The sequence below is a fragment of the Pelobates fuscus genome, chromosome 5 (genome assembly GCF_036172605.1).
Source record: "Pelobates fuscus isolate aPelFus1 chromosome 5, aPelFus1.pri, whole genome shotgun sequence".
Taxonomy (NCBI): Eukaryota; Metazoa; Chordata; class Amphibia; order Anura; family Pelobatidae; genus Pelobates; species Pelobates fuscus.
The window spans coordinates 54,383,049-54,400,991 of NC_086321.1; the positions used below are offsets into that span (position 1 = coordinate 54,383,049).

Here is a 17,943-nt window from a genome sequence, read left to right on the forward strand (position 1 = left end):
ATTGTCCCATCGATAACAGTTAAAAAAACATAATCGAAATTGTGTTTTACTGTTCCCTACCATAAGAACGCTACATTTAATTTGCACTCAGGATCTTTGGCTAGCCGAGGATCATGGGATTTGTAGTAGGTGAATATATTTTTTATATATATTTTTTTATAGTATTGTTCTTTGAGCAAGTTAGTGATTGTCTGTGTGTACCAAGGCCTATCCTTGTATCAATAAGAAAGATACCTAGAGAAGCTTCCAGTCATAATTCAGTCTTCACGCTCAGCGACTCAGCTTATTGCTTGTTTCAGCGTGTTGTAATCAATACATTTTACTAAACAAGCAGAAATACTTTATTTAAAAAAAAATCAATAAAAGACAAAAGATAAATATTTTCTGCTGATCCCGGATTAGAAATAAAACATATTCAAAGATAAAAATTTATCCATTCTCTATAAAATAAGGTACGGTAATCCTAAAACTGCATTCTATGCACAATAACTACCACAGCCGACTGTATTAATTTTGATGCCAACATGATCTAGGTGCAATGTCTTATTCTGTGCAAAACTGCTTTTGTACATTTTGAGCTTATTTGCTCCTTAGGAAACCACAGAAACCGCAAAGCCATATTGCTATTTACTAAAAGTTGTTGTGGTTTATGGGCCTAAACATCAATCTACAAATATGTTTTTTTTTTAAATGGGGCATGTTGGACCTCAAAAGAATTATGGAAGTTACCATCTTCCTACATGACATGACATGACATGTGGTCCCTACCCCTTCCTTCACTCAGTGGGCAGGTCCCTTGCTGGGCAGGCTCGTGGCTCGCACTGGCCTCTAGCTGGAGTGGAGGGTGAGAAGGATAGGGTTGTGTATTGGAGGGCAAGTGCTCTTTTTAGCCCCCTCTTCCTACCTTACATGAAGAATAAGAAGCAGGTCAGTATATTTCTTCTAGCGTGGGCTGTACACTGGCGACATTGCCACAGTAACCGACCCCGGCAACTGCTCCATCTGATTGAGAATGGACTGGCCGGTAAGGAAGATCTTTGATCTCCCCATCGGCTGTGCCGCTCCTCTCATGGTGGCCTTATGGGAAATCTGCCCATCTACCATAACAAACCCAACATTCTGTTTTTTCTCAAAGGATATTATTTTCATGAATAATCCCTATCTAATTCCCATTCCCTTTGTTGTTCTTTTAGACACACTGAAAGTTCCAGGTGACTATAGCTTATCTATGTTCCACAGTTTGAGAAGCATTGCTGAGAATACCTGGATATGTAACTGTGTTCTGTCTTCCATATCGAGAAATGTGCTATACATAACACGGCATTAGCAGGTTATACAACTGGCTAATTGAGGTCAGGTGTAAAAACAATGTATAGTCATCATCAGTAACCTAAATTATTATTTAGGCATCTGTCATATCCTTACAACCATTTCTCCTTCCTGTAGGGCACATTATTTGTTATCATAGGAACAGAAGCTGCTTGTATCCAATTTGTTCCATGTCGTTGCTTAGCAACGCTATGGTTGTTCGTACACGGCTTGTAGATATATGAACCTGTGAAGCCATGCTTGATGTTTCAGTTGCTTGTATAGCTTTGCTTGGTTTTACACTGCCTTGTGAAGAAAAACGAGAAATCAAAGTGAACTCAAAATAAATGTTACATTTAAGGCCAGAGCATAACTGAATTTTAGAATTTTTCCAGTTTGGCTATTTTGGCCTTATATTTGAAATTTAATTTGAATTCTTACTTTAGTGAATATCCCTGTTGATGTTTCAGGCTCATGTATGGTCACAGTCTGCTACTGAACGACAGTCTCCCTAGGAGCACAAACGGCATAAAATGGCACTGTCATCATCTGTGGACTTTGCAGAATTCGCAAAGAACCCCTACGGTAACATAACTGCTGGGGGTCGAGTGGTTGCGGGGAACAGGTAATGGTGACATTTACTTACCTGATCCTCTCCCTTTGCAGGCACCACAATCTTCCTTCAGCAGGACCTCTAAAGGCCAGGAACTGATGTCACTGCTGTACTCTCATGCATGCACGAGAGTACAGCATTGAGGTCTATGGAGGATCCCGCAAGATCGCAGGATCCTCCATAGATAAAGCCAGTTCCCTGCAGCTGGCACTGGTGATGGCTGAGGGGGGATGGACACTTTTAGATTGCATTAGTTCCACCCAGTGTCTAAAAGTGTCAGGCATAGGAAAAATAGTGAGACAGAGTAGTCCCTAAATTGCCCTAGTATATCTCTTGACAGGGGTCAAATTTCAGGAAATTCCAAAAGTCATGAGTATTTCATAAAGATTCTATCTTTATATAATACTCTTTTTTTATTTTTTATTTTTATTTTTTTAGGAACGTGACAGTGCCACTTTAATAAATACCTATACTAAAATGTTTAATTACCTCTGGTACTCATTCTATCTGAGCTGAAGAATATGTCCAACCAGGTTATTTTAGCATAAAATGTGTTTGTTTTTTTCCCTTGTCAATTCTGTACAACTTCCTTTTTCACTGTTTTGTGTTACATGTATAATTTTATATTTCATTTTTGCTTATATATCTAATGTATTATTCTCACCCATTTTAGTATTATTCTTTAGACAGTGATGTATTTTACCTTTGATGCTGGATATTTTATAGTCCCACAATGTTAGTACATTAATCAGCCACAACATTAAAACCACTAAAAGGTGATGTGAATAACACTGATTATATCATTACCACGGCATCTGTCAACGGGTGAGCTATATTAGGCAGTTTTTGAAATTCATGTGTAAGAAGCAAGAAAAATGGACAAGCGAAAAGATCTGAGTGACTTTGACAAGTGCCAAATAGTGATGGCTACACGACTGGGTCAGAGCATCTCCAAAACAGCAAGTCTTGTAGGGTGTTCCCAGTATGCAGTGGTTAGTACCTACCAAAGTGGTCCAAAGAAGTACAACCACTGAACCGGCGGCGTCAGGGTCATCGGTGCTCAAGGCTCATTCATGCCCATGAGAAGTGAAGGCTAGCCGTCTGGTCAAATCACACAAAAGAGCTACTGTAGCTCAAATTGCTGAAAAGAGTAATGCTGGCCATGATAGAAAGGTGTCAGTCCACACAGTGCATTGCTGAGTATGGGGCTGCATAGACACTCAGAGTACCCATGATTACCTCCACTGTCCACTACCAAAAGCTCCTTCAATGGGTCACGAACGGCAGAATTAGACCATGGATCAATGGAAGAAGGTTGCCTGGTCTGATGAATCATGTTTTCTTTTAGAATAGGTGGATGGTTGGGTACGTGAGTGTCATTTATCTGGAGGCGATATGGTAGTAGGATGCACTATGGGAAGAAGGCAGGCTGGTAGATGCAGTGTTGTGCCCTGGGCAATGTTCTGCTGGGAAACCTTGGGTCCTGGCATTCATGTGGATGCTACTTTGACATGTTTTACTTATCTCAAAGTTGTTGCAGACCACATACACCACTTCATGTCAATGGTGTTTCCTGATGGCAGTGGCTTCTTTCAGCAGGATAATGCACCCTGCCACACTGCAAACATTGTTTAAGAATGGTTTAAGGAACAGGACAAAGAGTTTAAGGTGTTGCATTAGCCTCCAAATTCTCCAGATCTCAATCCAATTGAGCATCTGTAAGATGTGCTGGAACAACAAATCCGATCCATGGAGGTTCCACCTTGCAACTTGTAGGATTCAAAGGACCTGCTACTAATGTCTTGGTGCCAGATACCACAGGACACGTTCAGAGGTCTTGTGGAGTTCATGCCTCAATGTATCAGAGCTGTTCTGGCCTACACAATATTAGCCAGTGGGTTTTACTGTTGTGGCTGATCAGTATATTAAGGTTTAAAATGTGTGTGTTTTTTGTTTTTTAATTATGGACTCAAAAATATCATCTTTACCACCTTTATGATACATAAATCAGACTACATTTGATTCTGCTTGGCTAATGAAATATTCTCAAGTGTCTGGTTGGAGTAGCATTTCGAAAATGTATTTCTTGCGTGATTGTGTGGTATGACGTTCTGATTCAATGTTCGATTTCTCTTATTGTTACAGCACCAGCTGATGATTTTTTTTACACCAGTCAGGGGGGCGATACGGCTATTGACGGCGTTGATGACGCAGACGACTTTGAGAAAACTAGGCAAGCTTTAACACTGCTGGGTAAGACTTGAATTTCAATAACACTTTGTCGGAAAAATTTGTATTGTTGGGAATGATCTAAACGCAATAGCATTTTATAATAACATAGCCTGGGATGACCCCAAATTCACAGACACAAGGGATAAAAACCTTTCTATGATGAAGAATTTTAGGTTTGGGTGGTGACAGGTCTGGTGTCTAACATTTGCAGTGTTATCAAAACAAATTAATATTGTGTGCTTCACCCTTTGAGTTCTTTGTACTTTTTGCTTGAGTGATATTCCCCTACCTCATTGGTACTACAAGCACAGCATCATTATTTTACATGGAATTTGTGTTTAAATATATGCAAAAACAAAATATGTAATTCTTAATTTAAAAAAAAAAACATATGCCACCGCAAAGGAATGAGAACCTCCTAAAATGTTAATTGTTGTAACGATACATTACTCCTATTAAGCTAGTATATTTTATTAAATAGCATTATGTTTGTAACTGTGTTAATGATTAATTGCTGAATTTTAAAGTGATGTGGATAAGGATAGATATAGATAAGTAGATAGGTAGATACATTTATAAATATGTTTTGGAATTATTATTCAGTTCATCTGTACCTAATTGGCATAACTATAACCTACCTCTTTAAAGCAATACTGTTTAACTTTAAAATTTTAAGAGACATACAATGCATGTTAGATTGAATGTCCATGGCAGCAGAACCAGAGTGATGCTGATTGTGTGTATAAGTCACTCTGTCGTAGTTGCCTGCCCTTTGTTGCGCAGAGACTTAACACCTAAGAAAGCTGTTGTGGTACCACTTCCATAAAATGTTCATTTCTGTCTGTCAAAGCAAACAACACACTCTGCAAGTGAACTGGCTGCTAAATACACTTCTGTTGGATGGAGTTTACACAATAAATAACTGATGAGATTTTTTTTTTTCAATACAAAAGTCGATGTTATCTTACGTTATATGTTAATTTTTGACACAGAAGGGGTGGGTGGGATTATTCATTAAATGGTTAGTTTTATCACAGCAGCGGCGTTTAAAAAAAAAACAAAAAACAATGTGGGAATCCTCAAACCCCGAGATTGATCAGGGTGATGAAGAATGGTTCCCTCTTCATCCAGCATGTGGAAGGTGAAGGGGTTAAATAATAGACATTGTGATAAAGCGAAGGCAGAGAGGCCTTTTAACCCCTGGGGAAGTACGTGTAGTTTGTGTTGTAGACAACACAAAGCTATGTTTAGGTATGGGCCCCTGAGGTGGAGCATTTGGAGAGAAGGGTGGGCCAATGCTCCACTCCACAGTTTAGTGGTTTTCCTGGGAGACATAGATCCAGGTCAGAGTTTTTTGGAACTGTCTCCAACCCACTGCTCAGCTGCAGATAATCAGCTGTAGCAGTGGGAATAAACCACCACCTGCTAGGCAGGTAAAGGGGGGATTGCTGGCTTCCTCCCAGGAAGCAGGTAGGAGAGAGGCTGTTCTCTCCAGTGTGAGAGAGAGTCAAGGCTGGCTTGGAGCACTGGGAATGCAGAAAGTGAAGCAGTCAAGGCTGGCTTGGAGCACTGGGAGTGCAGAAGGAAGCAGTCTAGGCTGGCTTGGAGCACTGGGAGTGCAGAAAGGTAAGCAGTCAAGGCAAGGCTGGCTTGGAGCACTGGGAGTGGAGAAAGGAAAGCAACAGGCTAGCTAGCAGAGTGTTGCTATCTAATAAGATTGGTGCGATATGTTTTTGTTAGTTTAACCCTGATAGAGAGGGATATTAAAAGTGATTCAGTGCTCAGACCAGCTAGGTTTTTGTTTAAAGGGGAAACCTGTTATATTTATGTTTTAGTTGTGCTGCTGTGTGGACTTGCCAATAAAGTTGCCTGGATTATATGAAAACCAAAAGACTGTGCATGCTACCTGCTGACAAGGATCACAACATGTGCAATTTGTTTAGTTCCAAATGTAGATTTGGATGAATTTCGTCAATTTGGACATTCGGATACTTCCGAATGTCCAAAGTGCTGAACCGAAATGCGAAGTGCCAAATTTCACAAGTGACGAACCGAAGTGCCGAATTTTGAAAGTGCCGAAGTGCTTCGGATTTCTGAAAACTGGCAAAGCAAGAGTGGGAGGGAAAATTACGTGAATGATGACAGGAATCTAGACCAATAAGCTAATTCCTGTCACTGGGAGCCCTGTAGATGTGTAAGTGGTTGTGGTGGCAGTCCAGGCACCTAACCCTACCCCTAACTATACCCCTACATGTGTAAGTGGTTGTGGTGGTTAGTGGTAGGGATAGGGCTAGGGGTTGGGTTAAGGGTTGGGTTAGGGGTAGAGTTATGGGTAGGGAGCCCTAGAGATGTGTAAGTGGTTGTGGTGGAAAGAGAGGGATGCTTAATTGCCGAAGTGCCGCATTTTTTTAACTTGAATTATGCCCATGCACATCCCTAATAAATGGATATTGGCCCTATAAAGATCTCCTTCCTCTAAACTGTGTGGAGAGTACTGATATACCAAATATAGGCTTGACAAACTGCTCCCCCTATTGGTTAAGTGGAGTGCAATAATACTCCATGTTGGAATCTGACAAATGGCCCTTACTTGTTTGCACCAACAGGGTGATGAGATGGATGGTGATCTAGTTATGGGGTTATGAGGAACCCCAATCCACCTAGCCCAATATAATATTAATATTTAATTATCTGGTCCTTATAGCCTTTTGTCTATACGGTGCATGTCCCACTGACCCTAATGCTGAAACATAACCCTCTCACCACCCCATACAAGAAACTGGACCATGGGTTTTCAAGTCTTCTAGTTCTAAACAGTCAAATAATTCACTCTGGTGGCTATATGTCCCCAAGGTGCAAGAAGTGTGATACAGAAAAGGTAAAAAAAATAGGTTAGCGCTAATAATATAATAGATAGGCAGCAACCTTACAGAGGGTAACCCTCTTACCCTCTGGGATAAGAATGTACAACAGAAAGAGAGAAAGGCTGCACCAAAAATAAAACAGAATAAAAAAATATATATAATAAATAATTATAATTAATAATAAAATTAGTCCCAATATGTATTGAAGAATAAAATGTCTGTTCCACAAGTTCCACTGGTCGGGTGTTTCCTCTGTCTGTATTACTTCAGATCCTCTCGTGATATGGAAAACACAAAGGGAAAGGACCAATCGTGCAGAGTGTACTAAATAAGTGGTGGTAAAAATAATAAGATGTATTACACTCACATTTACATGAGCTATAACCAGCTCAGGGGTAACAGATGTTCAGCAGAATAATCCCTGCTTGTAGGATATAACGAATGCTTGTCCTCTAGGGGTATGATGGTATCCAACTCTCAGGAAAAAGGGAAAAAAAATAGGAACAGCAAATAGTGCTCTCTGATGGTATAATGTGGTATACCATATATACTCGAGTATAAGTCTAGTTTTTCCGCACATTTTTTTGTGCTGAAAAACCCCCACTCGACTTATACTTGAGTCAATGTCTGTATTATGGCAACTTACATTGCCATAATACAGAGCAGGGCCGCCGGGCTCACTACAAGCCCGGCGGTCCTGTTGGGGGCTGGCAGGAAGCATTTACTTACCTTTCCTGCAGCTCCCTTCTCCTGCGTTCTGGTCAGCTCCCCTGTAAATCTCGCAAGAGCCGCGGCGTCAGAGCGTTGCCACGGGTTACCGTGGCAACGCTCCGCGCGGCACGCAGACCGCGAGACTTACAGGGGAGCTGACCAGAACGCAGGAGAAGGGAGCTGACAGGAGCTGCAGGAAAGATAAGTAAACGCTTCCTGCCAGCCCCCCTCCTGCACAGTACACTGGACCACCAGGGGAAAAAAAATGTAAATAATAAAAAAATAATAATAAAATAAAATAAATGTAATAAAAAATATTAAAATTAAAAATAAATAGAATATTAAAATAAAAAATTAGAATATTTAAATAAAAAAATTTAAAATAATAAAAATGCCCTCCCCCCACACAGTACACACACACTACACACACACACACTCTGCATTATATACACACACACTCATACAAACACACACTCTGCATTCACACAAACAGACAGAGTGTGTTTATATAATGCAGAGTGTGTGTTTGTATGAGTGTGTGTGTATATAATGCAGTGTGTATGTTTGTATGAGTGTGTGTGTATATAATTATAAAAATCACAGAATTTCATAGCCCCAAGTTTTACCCTCGACTTATCCACGAGGCATAGCATATTTCACAATTGTTGGTCACAAAACTGCACTCGACTTATACATGAGATCGACTTATACACGAGTATATACGGTAAATAAAAAGAAAAGGAAATATACTCACAAATGGAGTGCAGATCTCACTGCACTTGAAATATAGCGTGGGCGGTATAATCCCCACCTCAGGATATATAAAATGCCAGGAAAGGAAATAATAAAAATGATATAGGTGTAATAAAATAAAAATTATATGAATGGCACAGTCATATAGCCAAACTTAATTTATTATTTAAAATACACAATAAAATCCATTAACGCGTTTCACCACTGGGGTTTTATCAAAATGGAATAAGATTAAAACCTGGCAAGAATAGAATATATATAAGGGCATTGGTACTTTAAAAATTGCGCCAAAAATAGCATCAATTAGCATAATCCAATCAGAGTTAAGCATAATACACATTGGTACCAAAACTTATAGATAACAGTTAAAACAGAGATTGTAATATATAAAATAAACATCTAACATGTCATAGTCATAATGTATTATTTATAAATAAAAAACGAAGCCACCAGCTTAAGTAGTATTTAGTTCAACTTAGACCTAGCGCGTCACGTGACCCGCGCGGCATTATGGGGACTGTAGTGCGCGGGTCACGTGATCGCACACAAGCATGTATGCTGGCCGTCTCAGTGCTGGGCGGAGTGAGCATCTGAGGGGGTGGATACGAACTGCGTCACGTGACCCGCGTCATACAAAACAGTATAGTACACGGGTCACGTGATCGGCGCATAGGCGCTTGGGAAGTGAAGTTCGTAAAACCGGACAAAATAAAAGAAATAGGCTGTAAATGCCTATGAAAACAAACTGTTAGAAACAATGGTGGTTAGAGAATATAAATAAAGAGATAAGGGTAATACATAACAGTAGCAGCATTAATGATCATCAAGGTGGAAAATATGTATATCTAATAGTAGCAGATTACTGAGCATCATATACAGAAAAAATTATTAAAACCAATATATATTAAAAGGCAGCAGGTAATGTATATAAACTTATGCATTAACATATATACATATATAAAAGAGAATAAAATATGAAATTATACAAAATAAAAATAAAATAAAAATGGTGAAGTATAAGAGTAAACATCTCTACTAGGTGGTCAAGTTGGGGGCATCCTAGACTATAATGCTGTAGGTAACAACTATGAATAGGATGGCCCCAAAATGACCACAACTAAAGCAAATGTAGACTTTGATTTATTTAACTTTTTATGAATAATAAACTTTAACTTTTTAACTTTAAATTTAACTTTTTATTCATAAAAAGTTAAATAAATCAAAGTCTACATTTAAGCCTTGGGGGGCTAAAGTCTGTAAGTTAAATACCCACTCCATCTCATTTTTACCTAAAATATTCTTTATAGTGCCACCTCTCCAAGGAACTTTGCATTTTTTTATTCCAATACATCTAAGAAATTTTGGATCTCGATTATGTTTTTCAAAGTGTTTTGACACAGAGTGGTTAGCATAACCATTCTTTATATTTCGGCAGTGTTCTGCTAGTCTGGTTTTAAGGCATCTGGTAGTCATACCCACATATTGGAGGCCACAGGGGCACTCCAATAGATAAATAACATTAGTGGTGTTGCATCCAATAAAATCTTTAATAGTATAGTTTTTATTAGTAACATTGGATTTAAAACTGGTAACTTTGGAATGGATAGCCGGGATTAGTACTTTTGCATACAATACAACGTTTGCATCTATAGAAACCCGTCATTCCATTTAAAAAAGTTGGTTGTTTTTTTAAATTTCTCTAGTGTAGTTATTGGTTAAAATAGATCTAAAATTGGGTGCACTTCTAAAAACAATTTTAGGCTGTGTAGGTAGTGTTTCTTTAAGAAGGTCAACTTGTCTTAGAAGATGCCAATGTTTTTTAATCGTTTTTTAAATAAAACCACTTTTGTTATTATAATTGAAAATTATAGGAAGGGTAGGGGCTTTTGAAATATTTTTGTCTTTATAGGTAAGAAGGTTTTCTCTGGGTTTGTTTCTCACTGATTCTATAATGTTATCTAGTTGTATGGGTGAATAATTTTTTTCAATAAACTGTTTTTTTAAAAACAGTGATTGTTCGTTAAAATCATCAATGTGAGAGCAGTTACGACGCATTCGGAAAAATTGGCTTTTGGGGGCGCTCTCAAGCCATGGCTTGTAATGACAGCTAGTCTGATCAATTGCTGTATTGGTACATACTTTTTAAAAAAAATGTTTTTGTGTGCACTTCTTTGATAAAAATACTTAAGTCTAAAAAATTAATTATATCTCTACTATATTCGCATGTTAAAACAATCCCTCTATTGTTTGAGTTAAGATGTTAAATAAAAGCATTGAGTGAATCTTCCGAACCCTTCCATATAAAAAACAAATCATCGATATATCTAAAATAGGAGACCAGGTTTTGCTCCCGTGCATGTTGCCCCCAAATGGCACTGGACTCCCAGTCAGCCATAAAGAGGTTGGCATAGCTGGGAGCAAACCTGGTCCCCATAGCTGTCCCTCTCTTTTGGAGGTAAAATGAGTTAAAAAACCAAAAATAATTATTATTTAAAATAATATTGATGCCTTACACAATAAAATCAATCTGGGTCTCTGGGATTCTTTTTTCATTAGATAGCATAGTTCTAACGGCATTACAACTAAGTTGATGCGGAATGATAGTATATAAAGAGGTAACATCACATGTAACAAGTAAAAAATCTTGTTCCCAATAAAATCCATTAAAAAATTTAATAATGACATTGAGTCCTTCAAATAAGACTTCATAAGTTTAGCTGCAGGTTGAAGTAGGGTATCAATGTATTGGGATAAATTGCATAGAGGGGAATTGATTCCAGACACTATGGGTCTACCGGGAGGGTGTTGGGCATCTTTATGTATTTTCGGCAGAAAATAAATTACCGGAATTTGGGGATTCTTAATAAATAAATAGTCAAATTCTTTCTTATTTAAAATATTCTCTTCTAATCCCTTTTGTAAAAAGATATTTAGTTTTTGTTGTATATAAGGCGTTGGGTCTTTGGATAATTTTTCATATACCTCAGTGTCATTCAATTGTCTGTAAGCTTCTTCAATATACATAGCACTTGATTGAATAACAAGACCCCCACCTCTATCTGCAGGTTTGATAACAATGTCTTTATCTTCTTGAAGTTGCTTCATAGCTGTTTTTTCTAATCTATTTAAGTTTTAAGTGCCATATTTGCTATACTTGATTTTATTAAAATCTCTTAGTACGGATTTTTCAAACATCACAAGAGGGGCTGATTTAAAATGATAGGGATAAAAAGTAGATTGTGGTTTCAAATCTGTGTTAATGTATGTTGGTTTGTCTGTAGGGATTTGAGAGGGAGGAAGGGGGGGATTCGTATTTGTGTCATGGGAATTGTAAAATATTTTTAGTGTAGCTTTGCGTATAAATTTATTTACATCTAAAAATGCCTGAAATGGTTTAAAAGAATTGGTTGGAGCGTATTTGAGCCCTTTGCTTAAAACTGAAATTTGTGCTGCACTTAAAATTTTTTGTGATAAATTAAAAATGCAGATATCTGACTCTTTGGGGGCAGTTATTGTCTTTCTAGTCTCTCTTTTTTGTTGTCTTCTACCACTTCGTTTACCTCTGGGCTTAGGGCTCTTTTTTTGGCCCTTATTAGGTACGGTGTGTTTGTGAAAGTGTGTGGATGTGTCTGAATCTCTAAAAAATTATCATCACTTTCTATTTCTGAATCGATGGATAGTAGTTGGTACCTGTTTGTATGTGAAATAGGAGTCTCTGAGTGATTCTTGTAATAGTGACTGGGTTTGTGAGTTTTAGGTGAGTGATAATGAATATCTGGGCTCCGTGCATTGTAGTAGTTGTGACGAGAGTCATAATGTGTAGAAGTGTTGTTGAAAGCTCTACGTGGTTTGAACGATGTTGGTTTGTGGTATGAGGATGAAGGTGCATAGCCAGTATTATAAAAGAAGTGTGATGCCATATACTTGGCAAGTACTTAATTTCATTGAATTGGCCATGGTGCAGTAGGCCTGTCATTTTTGTCCTCCAATGTAAAAGAAAATTATATAGGGGGGGCCCTGAACCTAAATCAGGAGTAGGACACGATAGCATTAGGAATACATGGTTTTATTCCTAACGCTGTAGTGTTCTTTTAATGCATTACAAAATATACATAAACAGCCAAACCAAAATAATAAAACAATATGCTTCCTTTTGAATTCCCTTCTTTTTGCACTAATCCCCACACATTTCACCTAAATCTTGAGGGTTGCCGACTCAAAGTAGTAGCTTCACCAATCAAGACTCAAGTTCAACATTGCCAAGGTTAAAGTGCAGATAACACTCTAACTACTTAGCTGTTTTTTTCAGGAATATGTAATGGTCGGTAGCCTTCATTTAAGATAAACCAATCATTATAAAGCTGCATGTTTATTTTTTTGTACTTAGCCTGAGCTAGCTCAGAACAGGGATTTGTATGACTCTAGGCTCACTAACCACCGTGCTGTCTGCCATCCTCAATGCTTGCAATGCACAGAATGCTTCTGGAGTGCCTTTTATTGGCAGAATTCTCCATAATGCAGATGTGTCCCATAATGAACTCACAGAGACAACCCTGGGATGGCTGTGCAAGCATCTAAATATTATAGATAATCAGATAATCAGATATTAACAATATTCAAACACTTTAAGTGTCTTTTTCTCAATTCTATCTATTGATCTATCTATATCTATCCTACTTTCAGCCCATACTAATGAAACTTGCAGTGTTAAAAAAAAATAAAAAATTGTGTGTTAAAATAAAACTAATTATTGTGTATGTTTTCCTAGGGGTCAAGGAGTCTCACCAGATGAGTATATTTAAAATAATTGCTTCCATTCTGCACCTCGGAAATGTAAATATTGAGTCGGAAAGAGATGGGGAGTCCTGTAGCTTACTGGTAAGTCAGGCATAATGTTAACAATAATATATTCTTAGAAATGTTGCTTTTTGCCAGGTTTGTAAATTCCAACTTTAAAGTCTCCAAAATGTGAAGTGCAGCAATTTGGCTATTTATAAATGGAGGTTAAATTAATTATTCCCATTCTGAGTGCTATTCAGCATATACCGGTATTCTATTTTTTTAAAGCTCTAATGGGTTCCCAAGGAACCTACAATATCCATGAAGAAACCAAGGTTGATCTTCTCTCTTTTCTGCACCCATGTAAAAATTTTAATGGAGCACTATTGGTTATGGTGCTTAGAGGGCCCCTTGACCGGTGTATAGTCGCCATATGGGCTGGCGGAACCTTGGACAAAAACCCCCCACATACCTAACCCAATAACACACTGACACCTGGTATATGGGAAAATTTGTCCACAGCTTTATTAAATAATTTATAATATATAACGATAATATTGCTTTAAATAAGTTAACATATAAACATGGGTCATTGCCCCCACCTTCCGCCCCTCTCATCCGTATCCTTCTTTTTAATAGAGGGCAATGACCCCCAACATAACAAATACAAATATGTAACGACATTTTCCAACCTCGCCAACTTGAACCGAACAAGTGCCAACCATAAGTAACCATGGCAGGGGTATACCCGGATACCCCTGCCCCACCAGGTTCTGAGCCACCTCCAGGACTCGAAACCACCATTGACCATAATTCCAATTTTTTCCATGTTCCTCACGTTCCTCATAGGGAGCCTATGTCCTCTCTCTCAGCTCCCTATCCCGCCGCTGTGAAAAAACGGGAAACTCTTATCTAAACATAAATATATAGGGAGGGTGGGCGGGACAAACTAAACCGGGTAGGAAATTAGAAGTGAACCTCACAAAATGGCTCCTCCCTTAAATAGCCAATCCCACATATCCCATAACCCACCTGTCCTGTCTGTTCCTCCTGGGCCCGCCTCCTAACCCCTGTCAAGGCCCTGTTCCGCTTAAGCTGTGCTTTGGCTACATGGGGCTACATGACCGGTGTATAGTCGCCATATGGGCTGGCGGAACCTTGGACAAAAACCCCCCACATACCTAACCCAATAACACACTGACACCTGGTATATGGGAAAATTTGTCCACAGCTTTATTAAATAATTTATAATATATAACGATAATATTGCTTTAAATAAGTTAACATATAAACATGGGTCATTGCCCCCACCTTCCGCCCCTCTCATCCGTATCCTTCTTTTTAATAGAGGGCAATGACCCCCAACATAACAAATACAAATATGTAACGACATTTTCCAACCTCGCCAACTTGAACCGAACAAGTGCCAACCATAAGTAACCATGGCAGGGGTATACCCGGATACCCCTGCCCCACCAGGTTCTGAGCCACCTCCAGGACTCGAAACCACCATTGACCATAATTCCAATTTTTTCCATGTTCCTCACGTTCCCCATAGGGAGCCTATGTCCTCTCTCTCAGCTCCCTATCCCGCCACAAGCTCAGACCTTGACCCCTTAAGCTGTCTGAGCTCCGCCACCCCGAAGAAGGAACGCCCTCTGCATCCCTTCCTGCAGACCCAAGTTCAGCAGGTCGTAACCCACTGCCGAAAGGTGTACACCGTCCGAGCGGTAATACCCATCCAACCCCTCCTCCAGTTCCTGGTGCCGTACCACCACTCCCCCCAGTTTCCTGACAAAACTCGCCATCAGGCTGTTCACCTTACCCCTGCATCTGTCAATGGCTACCGGGTCCCGGGCGTAACGCCACCGCCGCCTCGGAACAATCTCAGACCATACCAGCATCACCCCGGGAAGCAGATCAACCAGCCGGTTAAGATCCTGCTTCATCCATTTTACCAGCCTCCGCTGCGGGGTGAGGCCCAGGTCATTACCGCCTGCATGTAAAACTAGCATATCCGGCCGCGCCCCGCCTGCGACCATACCAAATATTGCCCTGCAGACGTCCCCCCAGCAGAAGCCCCGATACCCCCACCAGCGCACTACGAGCTGGTCCTCCGGAAAGCCCAGCTACTGGCCTTGAGCTCGAGCTGCAGCCCTCTGTCCGGCCCAGAAAATGAAGGAATGACCCACGATCCAAGCGACCCGGCCTGGGGAAGAAAGAAAACACAGGATAAAAACCACCCGTACCCCCCAGGCCGCCCCAATGCCCTTAGTGTTCCAACAAACCCAAGCGTACATATGAGCGGAACCTAACAGATTCCCATCTCCCAATCCGCTTGACTACCTCGTCCCCCAAACCTAGACGTGTGGCCTCCGTGGCCGCCCCAATACGAAAGGAGTGGGTACCGTATGTGCCGGCATCCAATCCCATCCGGCCCAGACCCAGGCTGAAAACTTTCTGAAATTGGAAGCGAGAGAGCGACGAGCCATCCGCGTGGACCAACAGGGACCCGCCAACCGCGGGCCTCTGATCCAAATACTCCGACACCGCAGCTACTGGGCACAGTGCCGAGCCCGGCAGGGCCCCCAGCGTAACGTCCCGGCCCTTACCTTCCACATCCGTCTTGGACCTAGCCAAGTGCACTACCAGCTTCCCATCCAGTATACGTACCCCGGACACCTGTATGCCCCCCGTGGCCGCCCGGGTGTTGCTCACCAACTCCCCGACGCGGAACGCCCCAAAGAAAGCCAAAAGAAATGCCACACGGAATAGCGACACCTCAAATGCATTGAAACAAATGGTGGGCAGCGCCTGAACAAGCCCTTCCAGCACATGCACCGACACCGGGCGCCTAGCGTCGGGGGCCCTCCGAGCCCTCCGATACCCTTTGAGTGCTTGCCGGACAATAAACGCCTTGGTAAGGTCCGCTCCCCCATGGAGCTTGAACCAGAACGCCATCGCAGCCATGTTCCTGTCAATCACCGCCGGGGAGGCGCCCCCCGCCAGTAATTGAAAGGTAAACCACAAGAAGGCATCCAGAGGCGGCTCCCCCCGTACCCCTCGGCCCAGCCCGCCCCAGGAACGTTCCCATGAACTCCAGACCTTACTGTATGCGGCCCATGTGGCCGGTGCCAGCGAAGCCTTCACGAGTCCGCCAAGCAGGACGCTCCTAGCTGCCACATCTCGATCGGGCACGGCTGACCCCTGTCCTGGGCCTCCGGGGCCATCGTTCGAAACCGGGACCACTGAAAACGAGACAGAGCGTCAGCCACCTCGTTCAAGTACCCAGGCACATGGCGCGCGCGAAAGACCACATTCAGGGACATGCACAACAAAACAAAGCGCCGCAGCAGAGTCACCACCGGCCTCGATGCTGCAGACTGATTATTAACCGCGTGCACCACGGACATGTTGTCCGAGAAGAAAACTACCTTCCTGTCCCTCAACCGGTCCCCCCACAGCGCCAACGCCACCACCAGTGGGAACAGCTCCAGAAACGCCAGGTTACGCATGAGGGGGCTCTGCCCCCATGCCTCCGGCCACTTTTCTGCACACCAGCTCCCGCTGAAGTAGGCCCCAAAACCCACGCTACCCGATGCGTCGGTGTACAGCTCCAGCTCAGCTGTCGACACGCCCCCTTGCCGAAAGAACAACGTCCCGTTAGAGTCCCTGAGGAAGGTATCACACACCCCCAAGTCCGCCCGCATGGACGAAGATACCCGGATGAAATGGTGAGGGGACCTAATCCCCGCGGTAGCCGCCGATAAGCTGCGGCTAAACACCCTACCCATGGGTATCACCCTACAGGCGAAATTGAGCATACCGACCAGTGACTGCAGTCGGCGCAGGGTCACTTTCCGTGCCCGACGCACCTCTGCCACCACGCCGCGCAAACCTTCCAGCTTTGCCAGCGGCAGCCGACATTCCCCCCGCACTGAATCTATCTCCAGACCCAGGAAACTAAGGCACTCAGTCGGGCCCTCAGTTTTATCCGCCGCCAGCGGCACCCCAAAGCAGCCCGCCACCCATTGAATAGTACCTAACAAGTGCTGGCACGCGGGAGATCCGGACGGCCCCACACACAGGAAATCATCCAGATAGTGCACCACCGCTTTATCTCCCGCTTCCGTCCGCACCACCCACTCGAGAAATGAACTAAACTTCTCAAAGTAAGAGCACGAAATGGAACACCCCATGGGAAGGCACAAATCCACAAAGTAGCCCCCCTCAAAGAAGCACCCTAACAGGTGGTGACACGCCGGGTGCACCGGAAGCAACCTAAAAGCAGCCTCGATGTCCACCTTGGCCATCAACGCACCACGCCCGGCTCTCTTCACCAGCTCGACCGCCTGGTCAAATGATGCGTAAGAGACCGAGCATAGGTCCCTGTCAATGTCGTCGTTCACCGACTCCCCTTTAGGATAGGAAAGATGGTGAATGAGCCGAAACTTCCCTGTTTCTTTCTTGGGGACCACTCCGAGGGGAGAGACCCGAAGGCCCTCCAGTGGCGGGGCCACAAAAGGCCCCGCCATCCTACCCAACCGCACCTCCTTGTCCAGCTTCTCCCGAACCACCTCTGGAAACTCCACCACGGACTTGAGATTATGAGGGCACGCAGTGCCACCCCGCTCCCGAAAAGGAATGACAAACCCTTGCCCAAACCCCGCTCTAAGCAGCTCC

The 17,943-nt window shown here is 42.2% G+C and overlaps 1 protein-coding gene across 3 annotated transcripts in view; it reads left to right on the plus strand.

Annotated features, from left to right (window-relative positions):
- The window catches only part of MYO5B (myosin VB), a 203,947-nt gene that overhangs the window by 108,223 nt on the left and 77,781 nt on the right, over positions 1–17,943 (plus strand). For all 3 annotated transcript variants that reach the window (XM_063453850.1, XM_063453852.1, XM_063453851.1), the window contains exons 8-9: positions 4,067–4,174; positions 13,250–13,359. In XM_063453850.1, the coding sequence (XP_063309920.1) occupies positions 4,067–4,174; positions 13,250–13,359 (218 nt within the window). The remainder of the gene's footprint in view (positions 1–4,066; positions 4,175–13,249; positions 13,360–17,943) is intronic.